Source organism: Onychostruthus taczanowskii, unplaced genomic scaffold, assembly GCF_017590055.1.
Source record: "Onychostruthus taczanowskii isolate IOZ18803 unplaced genomic scaffold, ASM1759005v1 scaffold38, whole genome shotgun sequence".
Taxonomy (NCBI): Eukaryota; Metazoa; Chordata; class Aves; order Passeriformes; family Passeridae; genus Onychostruthus; species Onychostruthus taczanowskii.
Window position 1 is genome coordinate 357,206 of NW_024501237.1, and position 24,676 is coordinate 381,881.

The 24,676-nt window shown below is 41.6% G+C and overlaps 1 protein-coding gene across 7 annotated transcripts in view; it reads left to right on the forward strand.

Annotated features, from left to right (window-relative positions):
* The window catches only part of FAM13A (family with sequence similarity 13 member A), a 117,388-nt gene that overhangs the window by 70,237 nt on the left and 22,475 nt on the right, over nt 1-24,676 (forward strand). For 3 of the 7 annotated variants that reach the window (XM_041411922.1, XM_041411924.1, XM_041411927.1), the window contains 7 exons: nt 779-820; nt 10,367-10,411; nt 11,942-12,121; nt 14,931-15,117; nt 17,945-18,021; nt 18,741-18,783; nt 23,775-23,925. In XM_041411922.1, the coding sequence (XP_041267856.1) occupies nt 779-820; nt 10,367-10,411; nt 11,942-12,121; nt 14,931-15,117; nt 17,945-18,021; nt 18,741-18,783; nt 23,775-23,925 (725 nt within the window). The remainder of the gene's footprint in view (nt 1-778; nt 821-10,366; nt 10,412-11,941; nt 12,122-14,930; nt 15,118-17,944; nt 18,022-18,740; nt 18,784-23,774; nt 23,926-24,676) is intronic. The other 4 variants (XM_041411923.1, XM_041411929.1, XM_041411925.1 and 1 more) reach the window with 3 other exon arrangements.

Below are 24,676 nucleotides of genomic sequence, written 5' to 3' on the forward strand. Positions count from 1 at the left end.
AATCCTACAGAGATGTTCCTTTCCCCTTTATTGAGTGTTTAGAGCAACTTTTATAAGGCAATAAATAAAATCCTTCCAAACTGAAGAGATCATGTGATGCTATGTCCCAGCTCATTGTTACCCTTGTGCCAGCCCAGGCACGATGAGCTGGATCAGGGCTGGTAACTCACTTGCCAGGTGGTTATGTTTGGGGCCAGGCCAGCTGATGACTATAACACAACTAAACATTTTGTCAGGGGACCTCCAAGCCAGCCAGTGGCAATCCCTGATCTCAAGCCTACAGAAATGTCATTCAAATAAACTTTCCACAGGAGTGATAAAACTGGGGAGTAGGTAGCCTGATGCATACACCTGTGATCATGGCTGTTTCTTTGGTTACTCAAGATGTCCTTTGGTTTTTTTCCCCAAATTTGGCTTTAATAGGCAGATTGTTTCATTCTGGAGCAGCAGACAGCAAAGGACTCTCTTGGTGTTTCTGGCAAAATGCTTTATTGTTGCTATGGGAATAGCCCTAGCACTGTTGCAGAGTCAGAATGACTCCTGGCTGTCTAGCAGGAGATCTGTTACGCCACATTTGTGGACATTGGGAAATGAGTTGGATTGCCAGGATTTAAGGAAAGTAACTTAAAGCTTTCACCAGAGGACAAAACAGACTTAAGTGTTACCTCTGTAACGGGCGCAATTTCACTTTTGTTGTCTCTGCTTTTTAAGAGTATCTTGAGCTGCAAATACAAGACAGAGCTGCATACTAACTTACCAAATATGTTTTGTCTTTTAGCTCCCAAGAAGATGAGCGGCCTATGTCACCCTTCTACGTGAGGTATTTACTCTGTTGTTTTAATTTATTTTTCTGTATGGGATTGACTCATTATTGGAATTAAATGTGGGGAGGGGTTCAGAAGTGCTGAACAGAAGCAAAGTGAGCATTAATTTTACATTTATAATTATTGCTCAGTTAGTGGGATGAGTCTGTGTAGATACCACCTCTGTTGCGACTCTTTTGTAGAGAGGAGGCCCAGGGTTTAAGGCCTTTATTACAAGATGGACGTGGTTTTCCTCTTTTCTTTGGTTTGTTACGTATCTTAGATGCCTGAGTAGCTTATCTGCAGGCGCAGGAGAGATTGCTGCTACAGAATTTGAGGAACTGGCAGCATGTGCTGCTCAGAAAGAAACCAGGAACCAGATGGTGAGTCAGCAACCCATCCAGTTCCCTGCTGCAGCCTAGAAAAGCAGGAGAGTGCCTGGGTACCCAGCACGCCTCACTGGAGGGAATGGTGCTCATGCTGCATTTGAACAAACTGTTTCTTGTTTTGCCAACTGGAGGGCAAAGTCAGTGCTTGTAAAAGGGGTCTAATTCTGTTGTCGGCTGTGAAAGTTTGCTCTGCTTGCTTCAGTAGCAGGCTCAGTTCCAGTGCTTTCATTTGTACTTAGTGGAAGAACAGGAGCCAGAGCAATTAACAATGAAGGGCTGCAGAGGAGGAAGGGCCAGATATTATAATTGGGTTCTTTGATCTCTACAGAATTTAAACAAATAAAAAGAAATCCCAGTGGTGCTTTTTGTGAGAACAGTGATAATTGGAATTCTTACAGTGATGTCTGAAATTTGTTAATCTCTGGCATATATTCCTGTTTATCTTTGTAGCTTGGGTTTTTTCTTAAAGAATTTTTCTAACATGAAGCATAGAAGAAGTGCAGTTAATGCATACTGTGCAGAAATGTCTGTCAGGGAATAGTTCATGGACTAGCCTGGTTGCATGATTGTGTCTGCCTTCGGGTTGATGCACCGTCATTCCCTGCAATCCATTTGTGCAGATGTTTCCCAGTCTGTGCCTCAAAAGCTCCAAATTGTCAAAGGAGATTCTGCCTTTTCCTTCAGGAGATTATTTTGTAGCTGCATACATACCTTCCCCTGTCTCACATTTTGCCTAGTTTACATCTTCGTATCTTTCCATTGAAAATTGTCTGCCCCTTTGTTTTTCTTTCTGGCTAAATGTGACCTTCAAATGATTTTAGCGTTTCATTACATTTGTATCTGTCTTACTGCTCAGAACTGTCCTTCCAAGCCTTTTCCTGGATTATAGAAAGATGATCCATGAAGGAGATTCTCTTTGGCTGACCTTGTCAAGATCACCAAGGAGAGATGGGGAGCAAGGAGTGGACCTGAGAAAACTAATACCAAAGCAGGACATTTCTGAGAGGAAGGGAGCAAATTTGAACATCTGAAATAGAAATGCAGGCTTATGAGGGGGGAGAACAAAGACTGAGTGTGTCCAGTGAAATGAAGGGATGGGTTTCCATGGGAATCTGTCTTGCAAATAGGAAGTGAACAGTCAGGAATAAACACATAGCTGGGGAGTGAAGAAATGGCTTGTAGGAGTAGAGAGGGAGCTGCACACCTTGATATGCAGGCTTCTTGCCAAGCCCGTGTCTTTTGTAACATTGCTGGGATACAGTTACGTGTAAATAAAGGGAGCAGCTTGTAAGTCTTGCTTCTGTTTGTAACACATCAGAAATCCTGAGGTCAGTTGCCAAGTGAAGTTAATTTAGCAGGAGAGCTGGTGCTGGCTGGGCGATTCCTGGTGCTTCAACAACTGAGAACTTGAGTGGGTGGCCAGTTTTTTCTGTGTAACTTTGAAAGTCCAAGTTGTTGCCCCAGAGGCTGTGCATGACATATGTAGGAATTGCATTTCACACCATGGGCAAGGAAGGGAAGACTGTCTGCTTTAGCTGTTTGATGGTCAAATCTATTTCTATTACTAGTTGCCACACTTTACATAGGTTGAAATACTGCTCAAGTAATCCTTCAAGGGAATCATGAATATTTGGGCACAGGGCGGTCACTGCTGTGTTAATGCAGTAATTCCATATAGATAATTATACAACAAGTTAAGTAAGTGGGAACAAGGGCTCTTTAGCTTCCAAACACTGCATAATACTTGGCTCTTGCCAGACGGAAGGAACATTGTGTCCCTCTGTCATGGTTTAACTCAGCCAGCAACCAGCTGCCTTGCACACTCCCCCACCAGCAGGATTTGGTAGAAAACTGGAATGGTAAGAGCTGGAAAACTCGTGGGTTGAGATAAAGATAGGTAATAGGAAAGGGCCATGCACACAAGCAGAGCAGAACAAAGAATTGATTCAGTGCTTCCCATGGGCAGCCAGGTGTTCAGCCACCTCCAGAGAGCAGGGCCCTGTCACATGTCGTGGTTACTTGGGAGGGCAGATGCCATCACTGAAAAGATCCCCTACCCTTCCTCTTTTTCCCCCCACTCTACACACTGAGCATCATGTCAGATGGTCTGGAATATCCCTTTGGTCAGTTTGGGACACCTGGCCTGGCTCTGTATCCTCCCAGCCTCCCATGCACCCCTAAATTCCCTGCGAGTACAAAAACCAGAAAAGGCCTTGGCTGTGTCTAAGTCCTGCTCAGCAATAACACAAACATCTCTGTATTATCAACCCCATGTTCAGCATAGGTCCAGAACACAGCCACATAGCAGCCACTGGGAAGAAAATTAACTCTACCCCAGCCAAAACCAGCACACCTTCCATAAATCAGTTTTAGTAGGATCAAATCAGGCTTGATTATTTAGTGCTGTACCATGTCAGCTTACAATGGAGATGTTTCCCTGGTTGATGTTTTTAATAATAAAACAAATGCTGAAAGTCTTAACTTTTAAGTCAGGACTATCAGAATGCCACCAATAAATATACTGTTTCTTAAAATGACACTGGTTGGTTTTTTTTCTTTCAATATTGGGTAAATCAAGACTTTTATCACCACTGCTGCTTTCTAAGAGAATAAACAGAGTGGTAACACCAGTACAACCATGTTATTTTTTTAAAGACTTTCCAGAGAGAGGAAGAAAAGGAGTATACTTAATCTGTCTGATATCAGCAAAATGTTTTATGTCACGCCATCTATATGGAAAAAGTGGGCATGAGTACTAGAAGTTAAAGATAGGTAGGGAAGAGGTGAGATCTATAGATATTGCTGGTAGGAAAGGAAGGGGATTGCTGCTGGAGATACTTTAGTGTCATGAACTTCTTTTCCTTGATAGCCACTAGCATAATAAAGTCAAATCATGTTCATTAATTGAGCTTATAGCAGAAATTTAGGAGCGTGAAGGGGTTGGCGGTGTCCTCTGGGAGAAAATATGTGACAGTGCGATATTATATAGAGTGAGATATATAGATATTTATTAAGTATCTCACTGTCATATATATATATATATATATATTATATTTATAAATATAAACATCAAATGTAAGATATATACTAAAAGAAATAATAACATAAGTAATAAATTCATATACCTGAGGTCTAATAATGAAAATCTTTGCCCTGAAAGAGGAGTTCCTCACATTTGGAAATGCCAGGGGGGAAAAAAAGATGTGAACATACTTGTTCATGGAGGGATGAAAGGGAAGTATGGGATAAAAATACCTAAGTTGAAGTAATCACATGACAGTAGATGTATAAAGGAAGTATTTTCAGTACTTAGAAGTATGGATACATCTGTACAAGAGACAAGTGAAGCCTTAAATACTTTCAAGTCACTCATATTCTAATAGCTTTAGGTTGTGAAGATGATTAAAGAAATGGGAAGACTGTTACAAGATGGTGAAAAGAGCATGGAGATCCTAGCTACTGTAAGAAATTAACCAGAGCACACATATTCCCCCTGAGTTTTAGACAGAGAGGGGAGGATGTTTATGTTAATAATGATACTGATGCAAGAGAGAATATGTACAAATAGTTTATTAATCTGTTTGGGCAGAAAATTATTAATTTTGTAGCTGGAGCCCTCTCTCATTGGGCATAATATGGATGATGTCAGCTTGACCAGTTTGACAGACCTGGGGTTCTAATCCATTCACCTACTGCTGACCAGAGTTATCTTCTCCCTCTCTGTAGTCCTTGATTAGATAGTTTGTTGGCTCAGCTGTGCTCAGTACCAGGCAAGAAGATTTCTATACTCTTAAAAGAAGAGGGAAACCTTGCTGGGTGATTGATTGTTCCAGGGAGTCAGCCTGAAGGGTATTTACATTCCAAAACCTTTTGTAACAAAACCTTGTGGTAAAAGAAGTTGAGATTGTTAAAAAGCGCTCGTTGTATAATTCTTTAGTGAGACTGTGAATACCAGCTGCAGGATGTTTGAGTAGTCAGTACTGAGAACACTCAGCAGTTTCAGGTAATGAAGCAGCAAGTCCCTGTAAGCACAATTCCACTCTATGTGTGCAGCGAGTTCTCAGCAGACAGGGAATCTTCAGGCATGCTTTGTGCTGGCCTGTGTGCCTTAGATGTGATGTTAGTCATGTAGATGCTTTCAGAGGAGCTCCCTGATGAGTATGTCCTGAGATAAGCCAGAGTGGTATCACAGGGGAGAAAAGCAAAAGCTTTGTAGTGTAGAGCTTCCTTGGTAACATTCAGAGCATTAAACTGAAATTGCCATGAGACCTGACATCACAAGCAGTGCCAAAGATTGCATTAAATACCTATGAGTGCCAGGCAAGACATTGGACAGTTTTGCCTGGTTCTTTTCCTAGAAGTACTCCTGCAGGCATTATTCATTACAAGTGGCTGTTTCTCCTTTTAACAGTTTTTATTTGAGACAACTCTTTAAATAATGCAGGTCAGGTATTCTTACCCTAAAGTTTGTTGGGTAAGGTGTTTTATGCTGTTGGTTCTCAGGCCAGTTTCCTGAAAAAACTGGAAAACTTTGCTCTGGATTTCACACCTGCTCAGAGATTTGCTTGGCCACCTTCACAGTGAGCACTTGTTCCTCCATGAGAGGTGCCATAAGAGATCCTAAGTGCACAGGAGTGCTGGGCTCCATCACAAATGTGGTGTGTGTTTATGTCCATCACACCTGCGCTGGCTGAAAGTAACCGCCCGGCCACTCGGTGTCCCTGCTCTGGGTGCCTGGCTGCCGTGCAGCTCTGAGGCTCCCCGGGCATTATTTCCCTGCTCTGCAGGAGAGCCTGCATAGGCACAGCCGTGCAAATTCACCAGGCTGAATCATGGGGCCTCCATGAATCCCCTGCAGGCTTGTCTCTGCTCCAAGCAGTAGGTGTCAGTGTGCATCTGTCATAAAGGAGGTGCAAGTGAAAAACATTAGGAATCCTGAATAAAGTTGCTTTTAGTGGGGTTAGTTTTCTGTGTAGTAACGAAGTAGTGTAAAAAACAATTTACCACGTTTTAAGGAAGGATAATTTGAACTGAGCTTGTGAAAGTGTGGAGGTGCTGAGAAAGTAATGAAAGTGTGTGATGGGGCATCCCAAAAACTAAGAGCACACCCCTTTTGTTTTGTTTTTAAACTCATTATTTTCACATTTTGTATGCCATCACAACACTTCTCTTTGGAGAAAGTGTGTCAAATAAAGTAGTTGTCTTAAAATGTATCCCATGTGAGTTACCAGTATTGCATGTCACTGTGTGGAGAATGGATAGCATTTAGTCCATATAAATACCTATGAATAGGAACTTCCTAGATCAGGGATTGAAATACCATATTCAGGAGAACTTAATGAATTTCCCATCTGTTATGTCAAAGCCATTTAAACATCCTCAACCTTGCTGGAATAGCAAAATGATAAAGTTTTTGCATATATTGAGGCTTTCTTACCGTTTTAAAAAAGCAAAAAAACAAGAACAAAAGCCACCTTTGCTTCCTGAATAATGCAGATGGACTGTAAGTATGTGTCAGCAACAGGTGACTTTAGTACCAGACTGCAAGTATACCTATGAATTAGGCCATTAGGTATTGTCAAGAATTAATTAAATGACTTCATAAATGAAAATCCAGTCTGGGAAAACACTATGCCAGTATGTCAGTTTGCTAGTTTGCTCTATTTGATGTTTTTTCGTTGCTCTTTTTGTCTAGATGCTAAGATACTTTACTCAATAGTGGCTTGAATGAAAGAAATCAGGAGAAAGGGTATTGATACCAGATTCATTGATATCCACCATGTGCTATCACAAGAGGCCCAACACAGACCAGACAAGCTGCAGGCATTACATGAGAGAATTCTCGCTCTGGTGCACATCTTTTAAACTTAGGGAGGACTAGTTAGGGGGTGCAGGTGAGATTTAATGGTGATGGAAGATAGCATCTTCTTGTCCTTGAGGCTGAAACAGAAGAAAGGAGGCCATGCAGTAAGAGTTTGCCTTACGTGTGAAGTAAGACATTATCTAGAGCTGATAGAGCACCTCTGAAAGTCAGCAAAAGACTTGGGTAAACAAGTTAGACAAAACTGGGAAGTGCTAGAGGTCAGACTTCCAAGAAGGAAAAGCATGAGGGTCATAAGAAACCAGTTCAAAAGTTCATAGCACTTGAAACAGCTGTGTGCCTTTATGCAGGTTTTTGGCTGGCTTTCTGAAAGTAAAAGTCTCCCAGCACTGGGAAACTGTTCTGCTACCTTCAGTCACCTGAGGAGAACCTGTAATTTCTGTGAGAAGTTGGTATTTCTCAGCATGCTCTGCAACAGCAGCTGCATAATCTAATAAAGATAATCTAACTGTGGAGATAATTGACTGTATGTATCAGTGAAGTGGAGCAGATGTGAGGAGAAAATAATTAACTGGAGCAGAGCATGAGTTCCCATTGTCCGGGTGATTACTGGGCAAGGCAGCTGCCTGCACAGGCGGGCGTGGCAAGAGGGCTCTTCCAGGCATGGCTCACCCTGCCTGCTCCCCAGAAATCCAACAGCAGAGTGGCTTCTGCCACCCAAGAAGTTTGGAAAACCCCTCAGGATACACCCTGCCTGCCTTGCTTGCTTGTCTGGGCTCTGCAATCCTTACAGGGTGCTGTCTTTGGCTGCATTTGCCAACATGCTCTTGCATTGCCTGTTCTGTCCTGCAGAAGGCTCGAATCCTAAAACCACTGTGTAACTCTCTCCCCTCCACCATTTGTTTTGGATGTGAAGTTCTTTGGTGTAAGAAAGGTTGGTGGAGAGTAAGTAAAGCAATTTAGCAACTCATTCAAGTTAAGCTTCAGAATGACATAGCCAGAAAAATTACCAACTATGGAATGAAAAGGAAGTTAGTATCTAGAAAAACTCTGAATTAAAATCTGTCTTATTGAGAGTGGGCTAATAGAAGAGCATTAACTCATCACAGAACTAAGGATAAACTTGGATTCAGTACAATAAAATCAGAATATCAGAGCTTAATTTTGTAGTCATCCACTCAGCTGGCATGTAAAGGATACATACTTCCTTGTTATTTGTCAGTAGTTTTAAAATCACCATGTTACTATCTTTCTTAGAGAATCTGTATTGCCTGAATAGGGCTTTTCTAGATACAGTAAATTAATTGTTATGCTTAATTGTATTATTGTTATGTTTAATTGTATTAAAAATTAGTCAGGTTAATGTACTCAAAACTGAATTGGTGTTAGTAAAGCACACAGTTAACTAACTAACTAAAGCACACAGTGAATTAGAATGTACTGGGTGTTAGAAAAATTTTTATTGGTAGAAAAACCTATATCCTAGGGATGTTTAAAAAAAAACTAAAATCCAAACAATCATTTCTTCCTCTCCACTACCACTTTCCTGGCATGAAAATAGAGAACAAAAGTGTGATATGAAAGACAGCCTCACTCAGTTTGGCTTGCATGTAGGTACTATAAAAAGGTGATACAGCATTAATCTATTCCCATGAGTATAGAAGCTGTAGCAAGCACATGAATTGTATCTTATAATGTGAGTCAGCCCACATTAGCACACTAACACCTTACTTGCTAATATGTCTCCATGGGAGACCAGGTCTTAAAAAATAGTTTTTGCTGGGAAGACACCACATAGTTCCTGTAAGCAAACCAGAAAGCAAGTAGGGGGCTTGAAATGTGCACTTCAAAGTCTGCCATCATATAGTTAATGGTCAAGGTGTTAGATATGGGAAGAGTGTGATCTTGCAAATTTTGTTTCCTGTATGCAGATATTTTATCTGTAATAATAGGTACAGTTGTTTGCATGTCTTCATGAAATTATCTGAATGGCACATAGCTCAGGTCCTGCTCAGGTAGTGTGGAACATACTGGCAAGTCCATGACTGCTTTCCTGGTGTGCCACCACTCCGGTGACCTGTGCTGGGACTGGAGAGTAGCACTGAGTGAAGCTGGGACTGGCAAGGATGTGTGTGTGGTTAGAGCCAGGTGAGCACACGAGCTCAGCCTGAAGCACATTGCAAGTGTGACTTGCAGCTGGGTGTTTGTGGGGAGGGGTCACGCTGGTTTGTTGGTTTTGTTAAATTAGCTGTAGTGACCCCTCATTTATCCTTCTCTTCCTCTGTTGCCTGCCTTCTGCCCAAGTGACACTCAAACCCAGTAAAGGCACAGAGTAGTTATCTGAGGGTGCTGCAGCTTCTTAGCTAGCTCTAGCCCCATACAGTGAAGTGCAAAGTATTCAAGGGAAGCAGAAAGAAAACCTTTGGGTAGCAAAGGCAAATCAGCTTTTGATGGTTCTGTGATGAAATTATTTGAGAGAAACTGGTGAAGACTGAAAACAATACACAGCTATTTTGGCAGGAAGAACATCTTTCATCCAGCTTGGCTTTTGTACCCGGACTGCATTTTACTGGGATTTATCAGCCAGTTGTACTCTGCTGATATGGGGATAATTTGAGATGAAACCCCTAGGCTTGTAGTTTATTTGACTTAAGGGAGATTGCAGGAAGGATGAATAGGCAGTGTCACCTTATCTGCAAGGCTGAGTCAGTGGATGAAAAAGGGGCAGGATGGGACTCAGCTTGGCAGTGGGAAGAAAGCAGTGACACCTGTGCCAGGTCAGCTTGTTCAGAAGGGCTTTGAACAGCAAGTGATAACATCTACATTTGTGTCAGCTCTTCCTGAGCCTGATAACAGACCAAGGTAAAAACCAGAGAAGCATGCCTAGATTTTATTTTTTAAAATGTGAACCAAAGAATATGAATATGTTCTTTGAGCATGTTCAAAGAGAGAATAGTTAAACAGAGAGAGCAGTTAAATATTAAGTGTATGCATTTTCAAGTCAGCTTCAAAAGGCAAAGATTGCTGTCATGAAGCTAAAACATCAGCAGCAGGAAGCCCACAGGAAAAGAAAAAATCTGTAACCTGTTGAGGTTGAAATACTTGCTGTTAGACCTTTGTGTATTCGTGGCAATGACAGGGAAATTAATTGTTGAGGATATTGACTTGTCAAAATGTGCCACGTCACAGTGGGAGTGAAAATTCCTTAAGGGGAAAACCTGTGGCATGTGTACACAGTTGTTGTTGAGACAGCTCAGACCTTTAAATCTTAGCACTGCAAAGAGAAGAGGTTTTAAGGCCTTATTTTGATAATAAGAGCTACATTTCTTTTCTTTTTTTTTTCTTTTATACAGTACCCATGTATCACAAGTCAGTAACAACGTTCCTGCTACAGGAGAGTAAGTGTCTTTTACAATTTTGTAGCTGTCTTTCTTGGAGCTTTATAAAGTATTGCTTGTAATTCTTTGATTTCGCTTTAAGAGTTGTTCTTACATAAACAAAAAAGAGACAGTTTTTTCCAAAGCAATTAATCTAAAATGATAATAAATCACTTCTTCCTGAAAGCTTCTCAGGCCCTTGGTTCTTTGCTCACTGTGATGTTTTGCTTAGGCAGAACTTGCATATTTTGAGAAGTTTTTTTGCACTGTGTCATCTTCTTGCTCTTGCTTGCTCCCTGTTGCATCCCAGCAGAGGACGTGACCTGACCCTAGTGCTGTAACTGGGAGGAGCAGAGCTAAAATGAGTTGGCTCTGTTGCTGGAGCTGGGAATTCCCAGTGGCTGATGGGTTTGCAGAACTGATCTTTGTCAATAGTGAAATACAGACGTACTTGATTAGTTCAACCATCTGGGCTTTTGCAGTTGCTAAGGTCTTCTGACTTTTCCAGGAACTGCAGTCTCAGCAGGCTTTCAAGTATAGCAACTTAGCACAGCTTTTGTAAAGGAGAAATGAGCCCAAGCACAGATTCCCATACTGTAGCTACTCAGTTGAAAATTAACCAGCAAATCCTGAAATAATATTTTAATTATGAAAAAAACAGTAGAAGCCATACATGGACTGTGGACATGCATGTTTGAAAAACCCATTCTTCAGCAACTGCTTAAAGCATTGCAAGAAACAAAAATGAGATGGGGATGTGTACAAAAATATGTTTCTGTATGATTTCTTTGGGAAAAATTATTTTTCCCATAAAAGCTTCCTCTAATGAAGAAGGGGAGGGAATAATACAAGAGAATGACAGTACCAAAATGAAAATTTGTTTGTGTTGAAAGTTCAGTTAGTTCCACACCTTTAACTGATGCAACTGCAGGGCCTCTCTTGTGGTGGCTTGTGTGGAAGCTGTCTTAGTGCCATTGAGTGTGAGGGTGGTCTCACACCAGTGTCAGGGTGGCTGTGGATGCACAAGAATGTGGCCCAAGAATGTGTAAAAATGGCATGAGCTCAGAACAAAACCCATGCTTGGTCACAATGTATGTGAGGAGTTCATATTGGGCTACTGCATATTGTCATCCCTCTGTGAGACAGCAGTGAATCATCCTCTTGCAGGTGATCCATTGCCTTGCTGAGCTTGTTTTGCACAACAGACTTGACCCCTGTCAGCATGGCTGGGTATCAAATGCAGTCTTGTCACAGGTTTTTAAGTGGAGTATGAAAGTTAGGCACCAATGTCTGTAATACTGAAATTTCAGACATCCCTAGAAATAAAAAGAGCAATATTAATTGGGAAGGCTCAGCTATTCTGAGGGACTTGAACCAACGGGTATCTGAAGATTTTAGCGTTGCTCTTTGCATATGTCGTAGCACTGGAACATCTTGTGCTACCATCCTAAGAAAACATAACCCACGGATACCCCTGTTTTATTTATTGTTGCAGAGAGGGAGCTCCACAAAATCTTTGAGCTCAATTGACCTTATTTTTCGGCTTGACAGGTATTTAGAGAAGACAATCCGCTCAGCCGTGGAGCAGCATCTCTTTGATGTTCATGGCTCAGGCGGCCAGAGTTCAGAGGACTCTGAATCCGGGACGTCTTCAGCCTCTTCTAATGTGTCTGCCAGGCAAAGGAGGCGACACCACAAAGAGCAGGAGGAAGCCCGGAGAAACAGAGACATGTATGAGCCTGATTTCTTTGTTTTGGAAAGTATATTTAAGTCTGCCCCAGTCATTTCTTCTTATCAAGGCAATGCTGCGTTCTGTTATGAAAGGCACTGACCTTTGCCCTGGCTGCAGTGCCCGTGCAGAGCTCCATTGCATCAGTCAGAGCTGGGAAATTGAGAGTTTACTAGATCATGGATGGGGCAAAGCATGATAAGAATCTACAGGGGTTACACAGTCAAGTTTTTAATTACAGTATTTGGAATTGGTGACTTACCGTATTTGTTGCATTAGTGGAAATTCCCGAGCAGTTGGCTCTGCTGCCTTTAACTTTCTTTAGATAAAAACATTGGGCTCAGCTGCTTTTCTGAATTCAGAATGTCTTCAAAAATGAGATGAAGTTCCACTTTTTTGTGTGGAGGCACAGCTTGTGTTTGGGTTTAGTGAGGAGACTTGGGAGTTTGTCTGAAATTAGAAAAATCTTCCTTTTGATTAATCAGAATCTTAGATTTATTTTTTTTATCCACATTATTATGCAAACATGACGTAGTAGTGAATTTCCTTAAATGTCTGTCAAAGAGTGAAGATAATACTTGTTTTTCCATTCATACTCCTCTAGTTGTGTCATATATTGTGTGGTACAAATGTTTTACCACCACAGCTTTAACCACCTTGTTACACAAGGCACAGCTGTATTTGAGAAACTGTAGCACAAACAAGGCCAGGTTCAACTGTTTGTTTGTAACACAGCACTAGTTCTTGTAAAGAATGTGTATGCCACACTGCAGTGTTGATTTGCTAGGATTTGAAGTTGATTCCAAAATAAATATCTAGTCTCCTGCTGTTGTTTCCTGGGTGCTGAATTCCCCAAATTCTATTGGATCTGTACCTTCCTATATGAAGCTACTTTTATACAAATGCATAGCCATCAATACCTCATGTTAATATTGCATCCCTGGTATTTCCCAAAATGTGTCAGTGCTGCCATTGTACAAAAAAATCTGTAGTTACAAAAAAAAAAAAAAAAAAAAGGCACCATTTTCACAGTGAATCAAAATACACTGTAAAGGTGGCCTGGGAAATTGGCTCTTGCAAGTCACCAAAGTATCTGGCAGCAGCTCCAAAGTAGTTTTTCTTGTTAAGTAGCCCTGCTGACAGGCTTCTCAGGTAAGTAGGTCAGGGACTGGCTAGCGTACGTGTTCGGAAGCATATAGTACTGCAGGGCTTTTCTTCAGCGCGGAGTTACAGAGCTGCCTCTAGATATGATTGACACAGTTATTCAGCCTTGGTCCAGAAAGCTGGAGCCAAGGATTTAAAGCACATTGGAAGATTTGAATGCTGGCTGTGGTCCAAATTGTTTTTCCTGGTTCCCGTAGGTCAGATTTCTGGGATTTCTGTGGGTAAATTATCAAAATTGAGAATTCCTTTCAAAATGTCTTTCTGTTGTTTAGTTGATTGTTAGTGACTTCATCTCCTTGCCTTGTGATGGATCACAAGAGGATTTGTAATGTCATGAAATGGGACTACAGGCAGGAAGAGTGTTTATCACAAAATCACATAGGTGAACTCCCAGGCTTTGAAGATTACACGATCTACAGGCTCTGAATGTGTAATTGGTCTGCTGAAGGGTTTGTAAAAACTTCCACAAAGGCAAATATGTTATCTTAGAAGTTTAGTCAGAGATTTATCATACCTCTTTGTATCTCTTTTCCGCCAACAAAACCTAGAGATTTGTCATCTAGACAGTCACTGGAACCTTCTGGTTTTGTTTTTGTTCTGAATACTTGCCATGCTGGCACTGTCCAGATACTGCAGAGTGACTGGTTTCTTATCACACCAGTCAAGTCTAGATGAGTTCTCCTGCTGTTCATGAAAGCAGGCTTTGGAGTTGCACAGCACTAAGACAGCCACACAGAGTTAGCAAATGTTCCCATTTCAGTGTCAAGTGTAAGCAAGCTGCCTTTAGCCTCTGGCAGGATAATGAGATGCCTTGTGTTTCTCCTGTTCCATGGTGTAGTGATATGTGTGTGTGCATCTTCACTGCTGGGCAAAGGAGAGGGAGAACTACTTAAGAGGTGGTAAATGGAAAGCTGCCTGCTGAAGGATACAACAGGGCTAGATAAGCCATATGCCAGGCTTCTGGTAAACATGCACGAACCCTGCAAGCCCAGAGTCCCAGTGAATGCGTCACGTGGTGAGTTAGGGCTGGCTGTCCCATCCTCTTCCCAACACAGCAAAACTGTCCTCTGTCCTAGCAGTTGTGTTACCACTGCAGAGGTACATTCCCTTTTATGCTTTGTGTAATTCCCAAATAGAAATCAAGCATTTGGCTAAAGCACCACGCAGTCCTGCTCTTGCATTTGAAAGTGATGAGTAAGAGGGCCGATTATGCGGTGTCATGCACCAAAGGAGATCCCTGGACCACAGCTGTGAATCACTTTTCTAATTAAAAGCTAGTGTCTCAAAGGAAAATATGGTTCATACTCTCTACAAAAATTGCACAGGCAGCCAGGGGCTAGTCCAGCTTCCATGTGAAGGCTTCTGTGTGTTGGGTTTAGTGGCAAGCAAATCAAATGCCAAACATGGATCCTCACAGCTTGCTCACCTGAGGTGTATACAATTGGCTTTTGCTCCTCAGTGGAATTTAGCATTGCAGATTGTGTGGTTTTGGCTGCATTGGGAAGAACCAGAGATAGTGGTTTCATAGGGAATAGATGGTGTTGCTGGAACTGCATCAGTCAGTATGATGTAGTTCTCTATTGCTACCATAAATGTAGTTGGAGTGTTTTAAACAACCTCTTACTGTAATGTCCCTTTTCTTTTTAGGGAAGTTGTCAACAAGGAGAATATTCCCTCTGGATTCAGCAGTCTTGAAGACTGTATTCTAGCTGCTCAAGATGTAGAAAAATTACAAGACACCAGCTCTGGATACCTTAGTGAAAGGAATAAATCAAAACGGCAGAAATCCAGCACCAAGCTCTCGGAGCTTAATGACAACCAGGACAATCCTGTGGTAAGCCAGCACACTGCAATATTTGGTTACTAGGATGGGAAAAGCTCTTTTTTTTAATTTCAGTGCATATCTGTTTCCCTTAGGTAGCCATTTTTGCCTGCAGTAGAGGCCTCAGTGCCTATTTTGAGCTGTGGGAAACACTGGATACGACACTTGTAATCCTTGTCATGAGGCAACTGAGCTGTGATACTCCAAGTGTAGTCATTTTCTCTTTCTACCCCTTTTTGCTTTTTTTCTTTTGAATTTGGTGAAGCATTTTGGGAAGCGTGAAAGGATAGAGGTCTTTTTCCCAGTCTTGCAAAAGCCTTGCAAGGAGTTTGGAACCTTAGATGTAGGTTGTCATGTTCACGTCACGTTTATTTTCATACTCCTGCTAAGCTCAGAAACTAGATTTCAAGTGACTTCTTGATAATAAGATGGCAAAGGTATTTTATGCCATTTCCCTTAAGTCTGTGTTTTACTGTTGTGCTAGCAATTTGGAAAGCACTTAGAAGTGTGTTGGTCCAAAAGGTGATCCCTCTATCCACCTTTTACTGAAGACATCAATGACTTTGTTATAACATTGTAAAAATCTGGAATACTGTAGAAGTTTTCCAGCATATTCTTGCATGACCTTCACAGTAGAGGACAGTTTGCCTACTTCTGCAAGCTGTAGAACAAAACTGGTTCACCTTCCTTCCCTCTGAGCCAGAGCAAACACTGACTGGAGTGTCAGCAGTGAGACTCCACACTATATACAGCACAGGGTCTGCGTGCAGTGGCAGAAGCGCTGTGCATGCACCAAGCATACATTGCATGGTTGACAGGAACAGCAAGATCTGTGTGAAAACACTGTCCTGACCTGCAGAGCATTTCCTTCAGTGATGCTTGATTAAGTTTTGGAGCCTGCTGAAAGCAAGTTCTTTATGTGACCTGTGTTTGGACTCGTTTAGATCACAAAATTGCAATGATCTCATGTTCTTACCCTGTGCAGAGATTCTAGAGAGAGATGGATTTGCTTTTCATTATGATCAAAAGAAGGCAAGATGCCAAAAATTGTACACTCTGCTCAGTTTAGGAACTTAAATTTAGTGCTCAGTATCCACAATCTTCTCATGTGATACTTCATGAAAGCAGAGTGAGACTGACACATTCACACTTCTGTCTTTGCTTGTAGCAGTGCACTCTAAGATAGGCAGAGGTCTAGTGCTTATGATCTTTTCATCACCTTTTCTCTGTGCCTGTGGAGTGTAAAGCAGTTTCAATGTAAATGAGAGTTTTTATCAGAATTTAAGAAAGGAAGTACTCATGGAAGTGTCCACTTTTGCTGCAGACTGAAAAGCATTCATGAAGTCTTCAACTGTGCCCAGAAGAAATATCCTCAAACTTAGCTGTGTCCACTGGACTTTACCCTACCCCTCATTTTTTGATCTCTTGAAGAGCAAAGGCTGAAAGGAATGTAAAATGAACTAATCTTGTATTAAAAGCACACTGGCCAAGATGACCAGCAGTGTGGTTCTTGCTTGCTCTGCTACAGCAAACGTCAGAGTGGGATGATCAACTGCAAGTATCATTATGAAACATCTTGCAGAGAGCATGGTGCTATTGTTTTGGAAGAGCAGAAGCTGCTTTTTAAATTTTAATGAGTATGTTTATTACATACTTGCATTTCAGAGACTGCCAGAAGGATGTGTGATGGTTTAGCTTTCTTTTGGCTACACCTTTACGCATCAAATAATAACCCCAATTAGACTGCCTACTTGGAGTATAACATAACATGCACCTTAGCATTTGTTAATAGGCCTTTGTCATGTAAAAAAGTTCATGATGCTGTCTCTCCTTAAGCACCCTTTTCTGAGTATTCCTTTTTTTCAAAGCCTGAAAGAGTTATGTAGGACACTGTGGGGAAGCTTTCCTCTTAGCTGTCTGATTGCATCTGGCTCAAAAGCACGAGTCAGCGGTGGAGAAAATGTCAGTTCCACTTAGGCTCCCAAACAAACCAACCACAAAGCATTAAAGGTTGTAACTGCATTTTAGGGACATGGTAGACAGGTATCAGTAGGACTCGAAGAATCAAATTAGGCAAGTTGGAATGACTGACCTATGTCACCATATGGGGCTGGAAGTGTAGCAGGTGAGAGAGGGCTGTGACTGCCCCAAGAAGTAGTAGTTTCCAGGGCAGGAACCCACTTCCTCCTGTTTAAGAGAGACTTGCCCAAAACCCAGGGTAGAAAACCTCCTGGACATGTGCTTGAAGTGGCCACATGGCTTGTCCTCACAGTACTCAACAGTGTTCATGTTCTTAATGGTAGCTAAGACAAATCTCAGAGCAAGAGGTCATAACCAGTTGGATTGCTTGCCCTGCATTCATATTAGCCCAGCTGTGCTGTCTCTTTTCATTCTTATACCTGTTTAAGAAGAAACTAAGTAAGGGTTTGGCTGAGAAGTGGAAGATTTTCTAACATGAACATAAGGAGTTCTGCTGAGAGGTTACGGTGGATTTTGCTACCTGCTCTTACAGGAGCTGCACAGACCAAAAAATTGCTCCCAAGCCTAGGCTGTCTGTCAGTCTGTAAAATGGGAGCTGGCGAGGTACCATGAAGCTTTATTCTGTTCTGACGGTTGAGGTTGTCTGATGAAAGAGACAAAGCAGTGAGCAGTTGGGTTTTCTTGCAGTTTATGGGCAATAAAGTGTGGGGTTCGTTTAGTGCTGTGGGCAGTAGTGTGAATGTTACCTTTTTCCTAGAAATCCTGTTGGATCTTTCTGTATTTGATCTGTTGAATGGCCTGCAGCTTGAATCTGTTTCTCATATATATCTCTACTGCTTTAATATTTACTGTATTGCAGAGTATGGAAAGCTTTAGCTCGTCCAAGCCTATAGACAGAACAGGACCTGATGACATGGAAATTTTATCTGATGAAAGGTGATTTTAATTTTATTTTATGTGTATATATATATGGTTTCCTTTCCCTGTGGTTGTAGTACAGCCTGAGAGATCTTCCCCCCAGGCTGTGGGGGTGACATGTGTGCCACGGAGCAGATTACCCAACCTGTTGACTTCCAAGCAGAGCTTCATGGAGGCAATGTGCGTGTTGCGTGGGCTTTGCCCTGCAGCAAATGCCACCAAGGCTCTTTTCCCAACCTGCTAGGAATGTCACTGAAGGTGCTGATGGTGCAGACTTGAAAAGAAATCAGCTGTGGAGCCCCTGAACCAGCATGCTCCACACAGGAATGCAGGGCCTGTCTCACCTGGCCTCTGGGTTGGGAATCCAGCCCTTTCCCTTGTGCTTCACTCTACTGTGAGAGCTGTATAGCCTCACTCTGCTCACCTGAGATGACAATTTCTCCCAGCAATTACATTTATTGGGATAGGTGTATTGGTTTGAATTAAGGGCACTGGAATTAAATTACATAATTGTTCTCAAATAGCTCCTGAGAGGAAGCAAAAAATGCATAGTTTAGCAGCTTGAAGTGCTGCAGCCCAGAGAGTCTCTTCATTTACTGTGTGAATTAGTGAGTGTGCAGGAGTAGCAAGAACATAAAATCCTTTGTGTGCAGAAGTCCTCCTTGTTTTTGTTGCAAGACAAGTCTGGTTTTGTGTTTGTAATATGTTGCTTTATTTTTGTTTTTGTTTTTTTATAGCAAAGAGAGTGAAAACGATGAGGTTTTTTTCAGGCATTCTCAGGTTAGTATTTTTTGTTTGCTGTTTGTGTGTTTCGGTTTTGTGGTCTCTAAATGAGTGTTTTATTAAGCAGAAACAAGTAGTTATGCATATGGTTTTGTTTTTCACAAGAGAAATGGAGTTAGCGTGTATTTTTTCTGTCCCTTACCCCTGCTTTTTATTTACACAGTTTAGGGAGCCTCTCTACCATTGGGGAGTCTGATAGCTTCTGTTTCAGTCCCTTTGATCCCTCCTTGCCAAAAAGGGAAGGATCACTGAAGTCAGCACTGTGGTTTAAGTGACGTGAAGTTCCCTTATTAATTATGGCAGAGAGGACATCTGACTTCTTACCTGCCAAGGTAGTAAGATTAGCTTATCTCTCTTGATTTCTCTAAAATCATTTGGCCTTTTATTTATCATTTGCTAGTGCAGCCTGTTGCTCTTGAACATAGGTGTCTGTAATCCATTTGTCTTAGAGAACTGGATCACCTGCTGCTTCTTTCTAAGTTGATGGCTGGGATGGGTGTCAGGAGAGGAGATGTGATGTTGATGGCAGCAGTTTTTCCCCCAACTTTTCATTTCTCTTGCACACATACACACACACATCCACACACACACACTTAGCACTGGCTTTATGGTATTTTCAAAGATTGGGGTTGGGTTGGGTTAAACACCTTTGCAGTCACTGGTTTATTTGGGTTTGCATAAAAAACCTCCAGACAGCCAATGGGGAGAGTTGTCTGAGGCACCTCTCCCTTAATTGTGCATCCACTTTAAATGGGCACAGTAAAGCAGCTGTAGCCACTGTCTGATTTCTCTCGCTGTCTGGAGTTGACTGAAGGCTGGTAATATTTTTAAATTAGATTCCTCTTGTGTTTCTTTTAGAAATAAAAGCCACTATGCATGTATTGCCTTTGAAAGATTTAATTACTGGTCAGAATTATTTCCACCTAGCAGGAAAGGTAAAAGGTTGCTAACAGCTGAGCTCTGATCAGCTGTGTGGTAGCTGGTGAAGTTTGTGGGATCCTGAAATATGTAGCCCCTGCAGAGGGTGTTCAGGGCTGCCTTTGATCACTGCTCTGACTGGGCTAACATGGATCTCCTGCTTTGCTCCCAGAGGGTCAGTAATCCCTTGCACTTGCTCGTGAGCTGTTGTATTTTCCAGAGCCTAGATTTTGCAACACCTTGTCCCTCACGTACCCACTTGGATGTGGAAAAGCTGCTGTTGCTGCCATGCCATGCAATACTCCTATAAAGCTTTTAAATTAGCCTGGTAGAGATACATTTAAATTTGAAATCATAACCTTAAAATAAACTACACCTTAGGAAAAGTTTTAAAGTGTAAAATTTTGACTGCAGGAGAGGATCTTAACCCAGAGATTGTGTATTATATAGGAATTACAAGGTCAAGAAAATGTTACATTCCAGCAGAGTTGTTTTACATTCCTTGCCCCTTCTAAGCCTTTTGCTTAGGGCAGCTTAAAGACATATGTTTCATAACAAATTCATTCAGGTTGAGGAAGGGACAAGGTTCTTCTTATTCTTTTCTCTTTCTCACCCTGCCTCCAGTCTAAAGCTGTTAGGAAAAGGATTTGGAATTCGCTGTAGCTACCAGTTTTGCTGACTTGGGTCTCCATGAAACTGCAAAAATACCTTGAAAACACAAGCCTCAAATGAATTTTCAGTGGTTTTGTAACTTTCATAATCTGTTCTTGGAAGTAGCTAAGTTCAAGGAGGAAAAATACAGGTTTCTAGTACCCAGGTTTTGATAAGGGAAAAGTATTTAAGATTCATACCTACATGGCAACAAGTGTAGAAGGGTGTTGGTGTGGCTCAGGTAGGAGGAAGGCAGCAGAACGGCTGTGTTCTTGCATCAGGTTGTATCCCTAAAATGTGCTTAAGGATGCTTCCTGCTCATGGCTGTAATGGAAGATCACATGTAGCAGAAGCAAGCCTTCTATGTAGAGTTGATTGGAATCCATATGTAATTGAACAGAATACAACTTCCTGATCAGAATTTAAAAGTCTTTCTGTTGCCATTTATTTCTTGCTGTTTGAGCTACTCTTTATGCTCAGTCTCCATTGGAGCAGGGAGAATGACTGCAGCTGACTTACCCCCAGGCTGCTTAGATCTGTAGTTACTGGTGCCTGCAAAGCATGGCTGCAGAAGCAGCTTCTAAAAAGCAGAATTCAGGTACCTGCTTGGAAGACTTTTTGTGGTCATTTATGTAATATCTGCAGTGAACTGTGACTGCCAACTGTTACCAGCATCATCAACTTGTTGCCCCTTTGATTTGTAGGAAATTGTGGTGCATCCATACCTAAAGCAAAGTAGTTCTCCCTTACTTGATTCTTTTCCTAAAGAGTGGCAGATGGTGGCGTCAGGAAATCAAAAAAGAAAATAAGTGATGGGAATACTGAATTATCTACCACTCTATGGGTTTGGAGCATTAATGCAAAGGAAGTTAAACATCTGCTTTCTTGAGTCTCCTGAGTTTGTACCACCATTGTTCTTCAGAACACCTAATGATTTATTCATTGTATTAGAGCCTACATCAGTGAGCAAGGAAAGGAGAGTAACTGGCTGCAGGCAGGGCACAGGCCTGTTTTTACACACCTTTTAAATATTTCCACTGAAATGACTTCAGGAGGAAGAAGACACTGATATGATCTTTCTAATATATGTGTAATGGAAATTTAATTGTTGCCTATCTGGAAAGTGCTCTTATATCTGCTACAGATATCTTTTAAGAGTCTTAATATGTCAGGAGATTGTACACTCTTCATAGAACGACATTTATCTCTAATTAGTATCAGTAGTGCTATGGTATTCTCAGGGTGCTCCCTTTGAAATTGTTAAAATCTAGGTATGTTCCTCTCCTTCACACTTTTTTGTTATTAAAAATAGCACCTGTTTTGAAACTTGGTGCTTTATTTCTTTCCCTGCCTTAAAATATAACCTTTAAATACTCTGCTGACATTTTACAAGCAGTTTATCAACTGGTACATTTGGCCACTGACCAGTCTTTGTTTGTGAGTACACAGACTATTTAAATCCTGGCATGAAATTTGTTAATGGACCTTAGAGAAATATTTAAGTCCTCCCAACCTGGAAGCAGCTTAAAAGATACTGAATGGTGAATTAGCATTTTTCCACGTACAGCTCTCACAATAAACACATTTGTAATCAGATTTAGCGTCAAGCTGCATGAGTTATTAGTGCTTGGCAAAGTATCATGTAGTGTTTCATTCTGTTATAATGTTTCAAAAAGGCCATTTATTGAAATGAACAGGAAATACACACCTTACACAAATACAATGCAGAACACTCTTTACAAATACCAGGGTATTCATCAGATTTTTAGAACAGTAGAACAGCCCAGGTTGAAAGGGACCTCAAAAGATCACCTGATCCAACCTTTTGTGGGAAAGGAAGTCTGGATGAGATTATTTAGCACCCTGTTCAATTGCAGGGATTGATGGAACTGAATCCAGATAAAAACATTTATTCATATGATTTGTCTACTGGGCAACATTTTTCTCTCTTCATGGAAGTTACTTGTTTTTCTCTGCTCAAAAGGGAAAAGATACACCAAGCACATCATTAGCTTTCTGCAGGTGAAAAAAAGTAAACATACCTTTCTGGCATGTCCTAAGGATATTGAAGCATTTGGCCGTGTTGCTGGATTCATAAGGAAAATAGGTCCAGAAATGCTGGGGTTTTTTTGGCCCATTTTCTTCCCAGATCAGAATATACAGATTGTTTACTAGATTTACAGAGGGAAAGCCTGCATGCTGGCTGCCCACTAGACTATATTTTAGAGAATTATGCCTAAGCTGTTCTTAACAAATCCAAATAGTTTATGTAGTAACATAATCCTGTCTATTCATCTAGCTCTGTGTTTGTTGGTGGGTTTATACATATCACGCTACATGTTTATGTACATGCATTACACTTCCTTTTCCCTACTGCCCTCTGTGAGGCATTACAGCTAATTTATTTTGGAGTGCCAGAAGCGCTCTCATCAGGCGCTGTCACAGACACGCGCACTGTGTCTCTGGATTGTGGGAATGGCAGGGGTTTCTGCATAAACACACACGACGTGTGGTATGTGCAGGGGGAACAGTGCTGAGACAAACAGCAATTGCTTCTAGGTAGTACTAGCTGATGAATCATGTACTTGACAGAATTCTGCCCTTTTTTTTTTTTCTGTTTTTTTATTCCTGTTACTGGATGCTTCTGTGAATTTTTTGGCATTTTCCCAGAGTCCACACTGCTTCCAGCTGAGATGCCAAGCCCTACTGCTGTTTGGATTTGCGCAACACCGCTTTAATACCCAGAGCTCCTCCATAAATAGTTCTGCTCTCCCCACGCCCAGCTAGAAAACAAGCACAGGAAATCGGGGAATGTGCAGCCAGCACAGCTTAGCTGGCACTAATTGATCTGAGCCAGCACAGCCTGCATGAGAGCATTCATGTACGTAGCCTGCACTGCTGGCTGGCTGCGGCTGCTGCCTCGGGAGCTCTGGTGCCTGCTCTTTAGAAAGCACCATATTGCTGCAGCCTCACAACAGCAGCAGCAGCAGCGTTTTCGTTGTTGTTCGAAGGAGTTGCGCTCCTGTAGGAAGTGTACGCAGCCACCCCCTTCCCTCTCCCTTTCTCCCTGCCTCCCTGCTTCCCTCCCTCCCACTTCATCCCACTCCACTACTGGAGGCTTTCTAGCTGCATGCAGTTGTCAGGGCAGACAGTCTCAGGAACTTGCAGTAGCTTTCTAAAGAAGGAAAAATTCAAGGAAGGCAGATGAACAGATGTTTTTACTGGTGGGAGTGAGCAATTAATACACAGGGGTCACCAAGCAAGGGATTTGGAGCTGGAAACATCAGGGTCTGTTTGGATCTTTTTAGCTAAAGGCATGAGCTTACTGCTGCTGTGACTTGCAGGGTTTTTTTCCCCCCTCTGCATCCTGAGACCTTTTTTTTTTCCTTTCTCATTTCCTTGGGTGTATGGGAACATAGCTGACTTCAAGTATGAAGATTCAAGAACATCCAAGCATGCCTGAAAACAAGTTGCAAAGAAATCAAGATGCTGATGATCAGGAAAACAGCTTTGTATCCGAAGTGCCTCGGCTGGATTTAACATCACTGTGCGATGACAACAACTGGGAAGGTAGGATTGTGTGATGGCTGGTTGTGTGAGTGAAATGGGAGAGAGGGAAACCTGAGTGGGCTGGGAGTATCTTTATGTGACCATGTTCCCTTGCTAAAAACAATAGAAAAACAACTTTGTCCTGAATATAGAACTGAAAGTTTGGAGAAACTGGTTGCAAATACTGAATGGTACTAACTCTAATTGTGACTTAGAAGTGGAAAATTAAATGTTTTATTTTTGAAGTTACTTTCACGTTCTGTTTAGTACTGTTAAGTCCCTGAGGATTTCAAGATACCTTGTTTCTTAGTGGCTGGTCAATGGTAATTAAGCTGCCCTACACTTCAAAACAACCGGGTATTTCAGAGTCTAAAAAGAATTTTTCTTCAATCACTGTTTGAAGATAATGATTTACACCTAAAAAGTACAGCTGGTGAAAAAATGCTGTGTGTCTGTTACTTTATCTTACAAACAACTTTTTTTTTGTGTATGCTGTGAAGGAATTCTGATGACCAGCTTAAATGGAAGTGTTAAATTGATTGTATGTCATCTAAATTGCTGTAATGCTATTTCTTAGCTCTCCTCTGCAGAGTACACACTTGGTTGGCTATACACTTACTCGTTTAAGAGTGGGAATCTGGGCAAACTCTGTGGGTGCCATGACCTTAATTTCATTTGAAATTGAGATGAAATTAAGGTGTCCAATAGTTTTGGAATCAAACCCTTTTCTTGTTACAGAGTATGTGTCTGTGTACAAGCCCGAGTTCTTCTG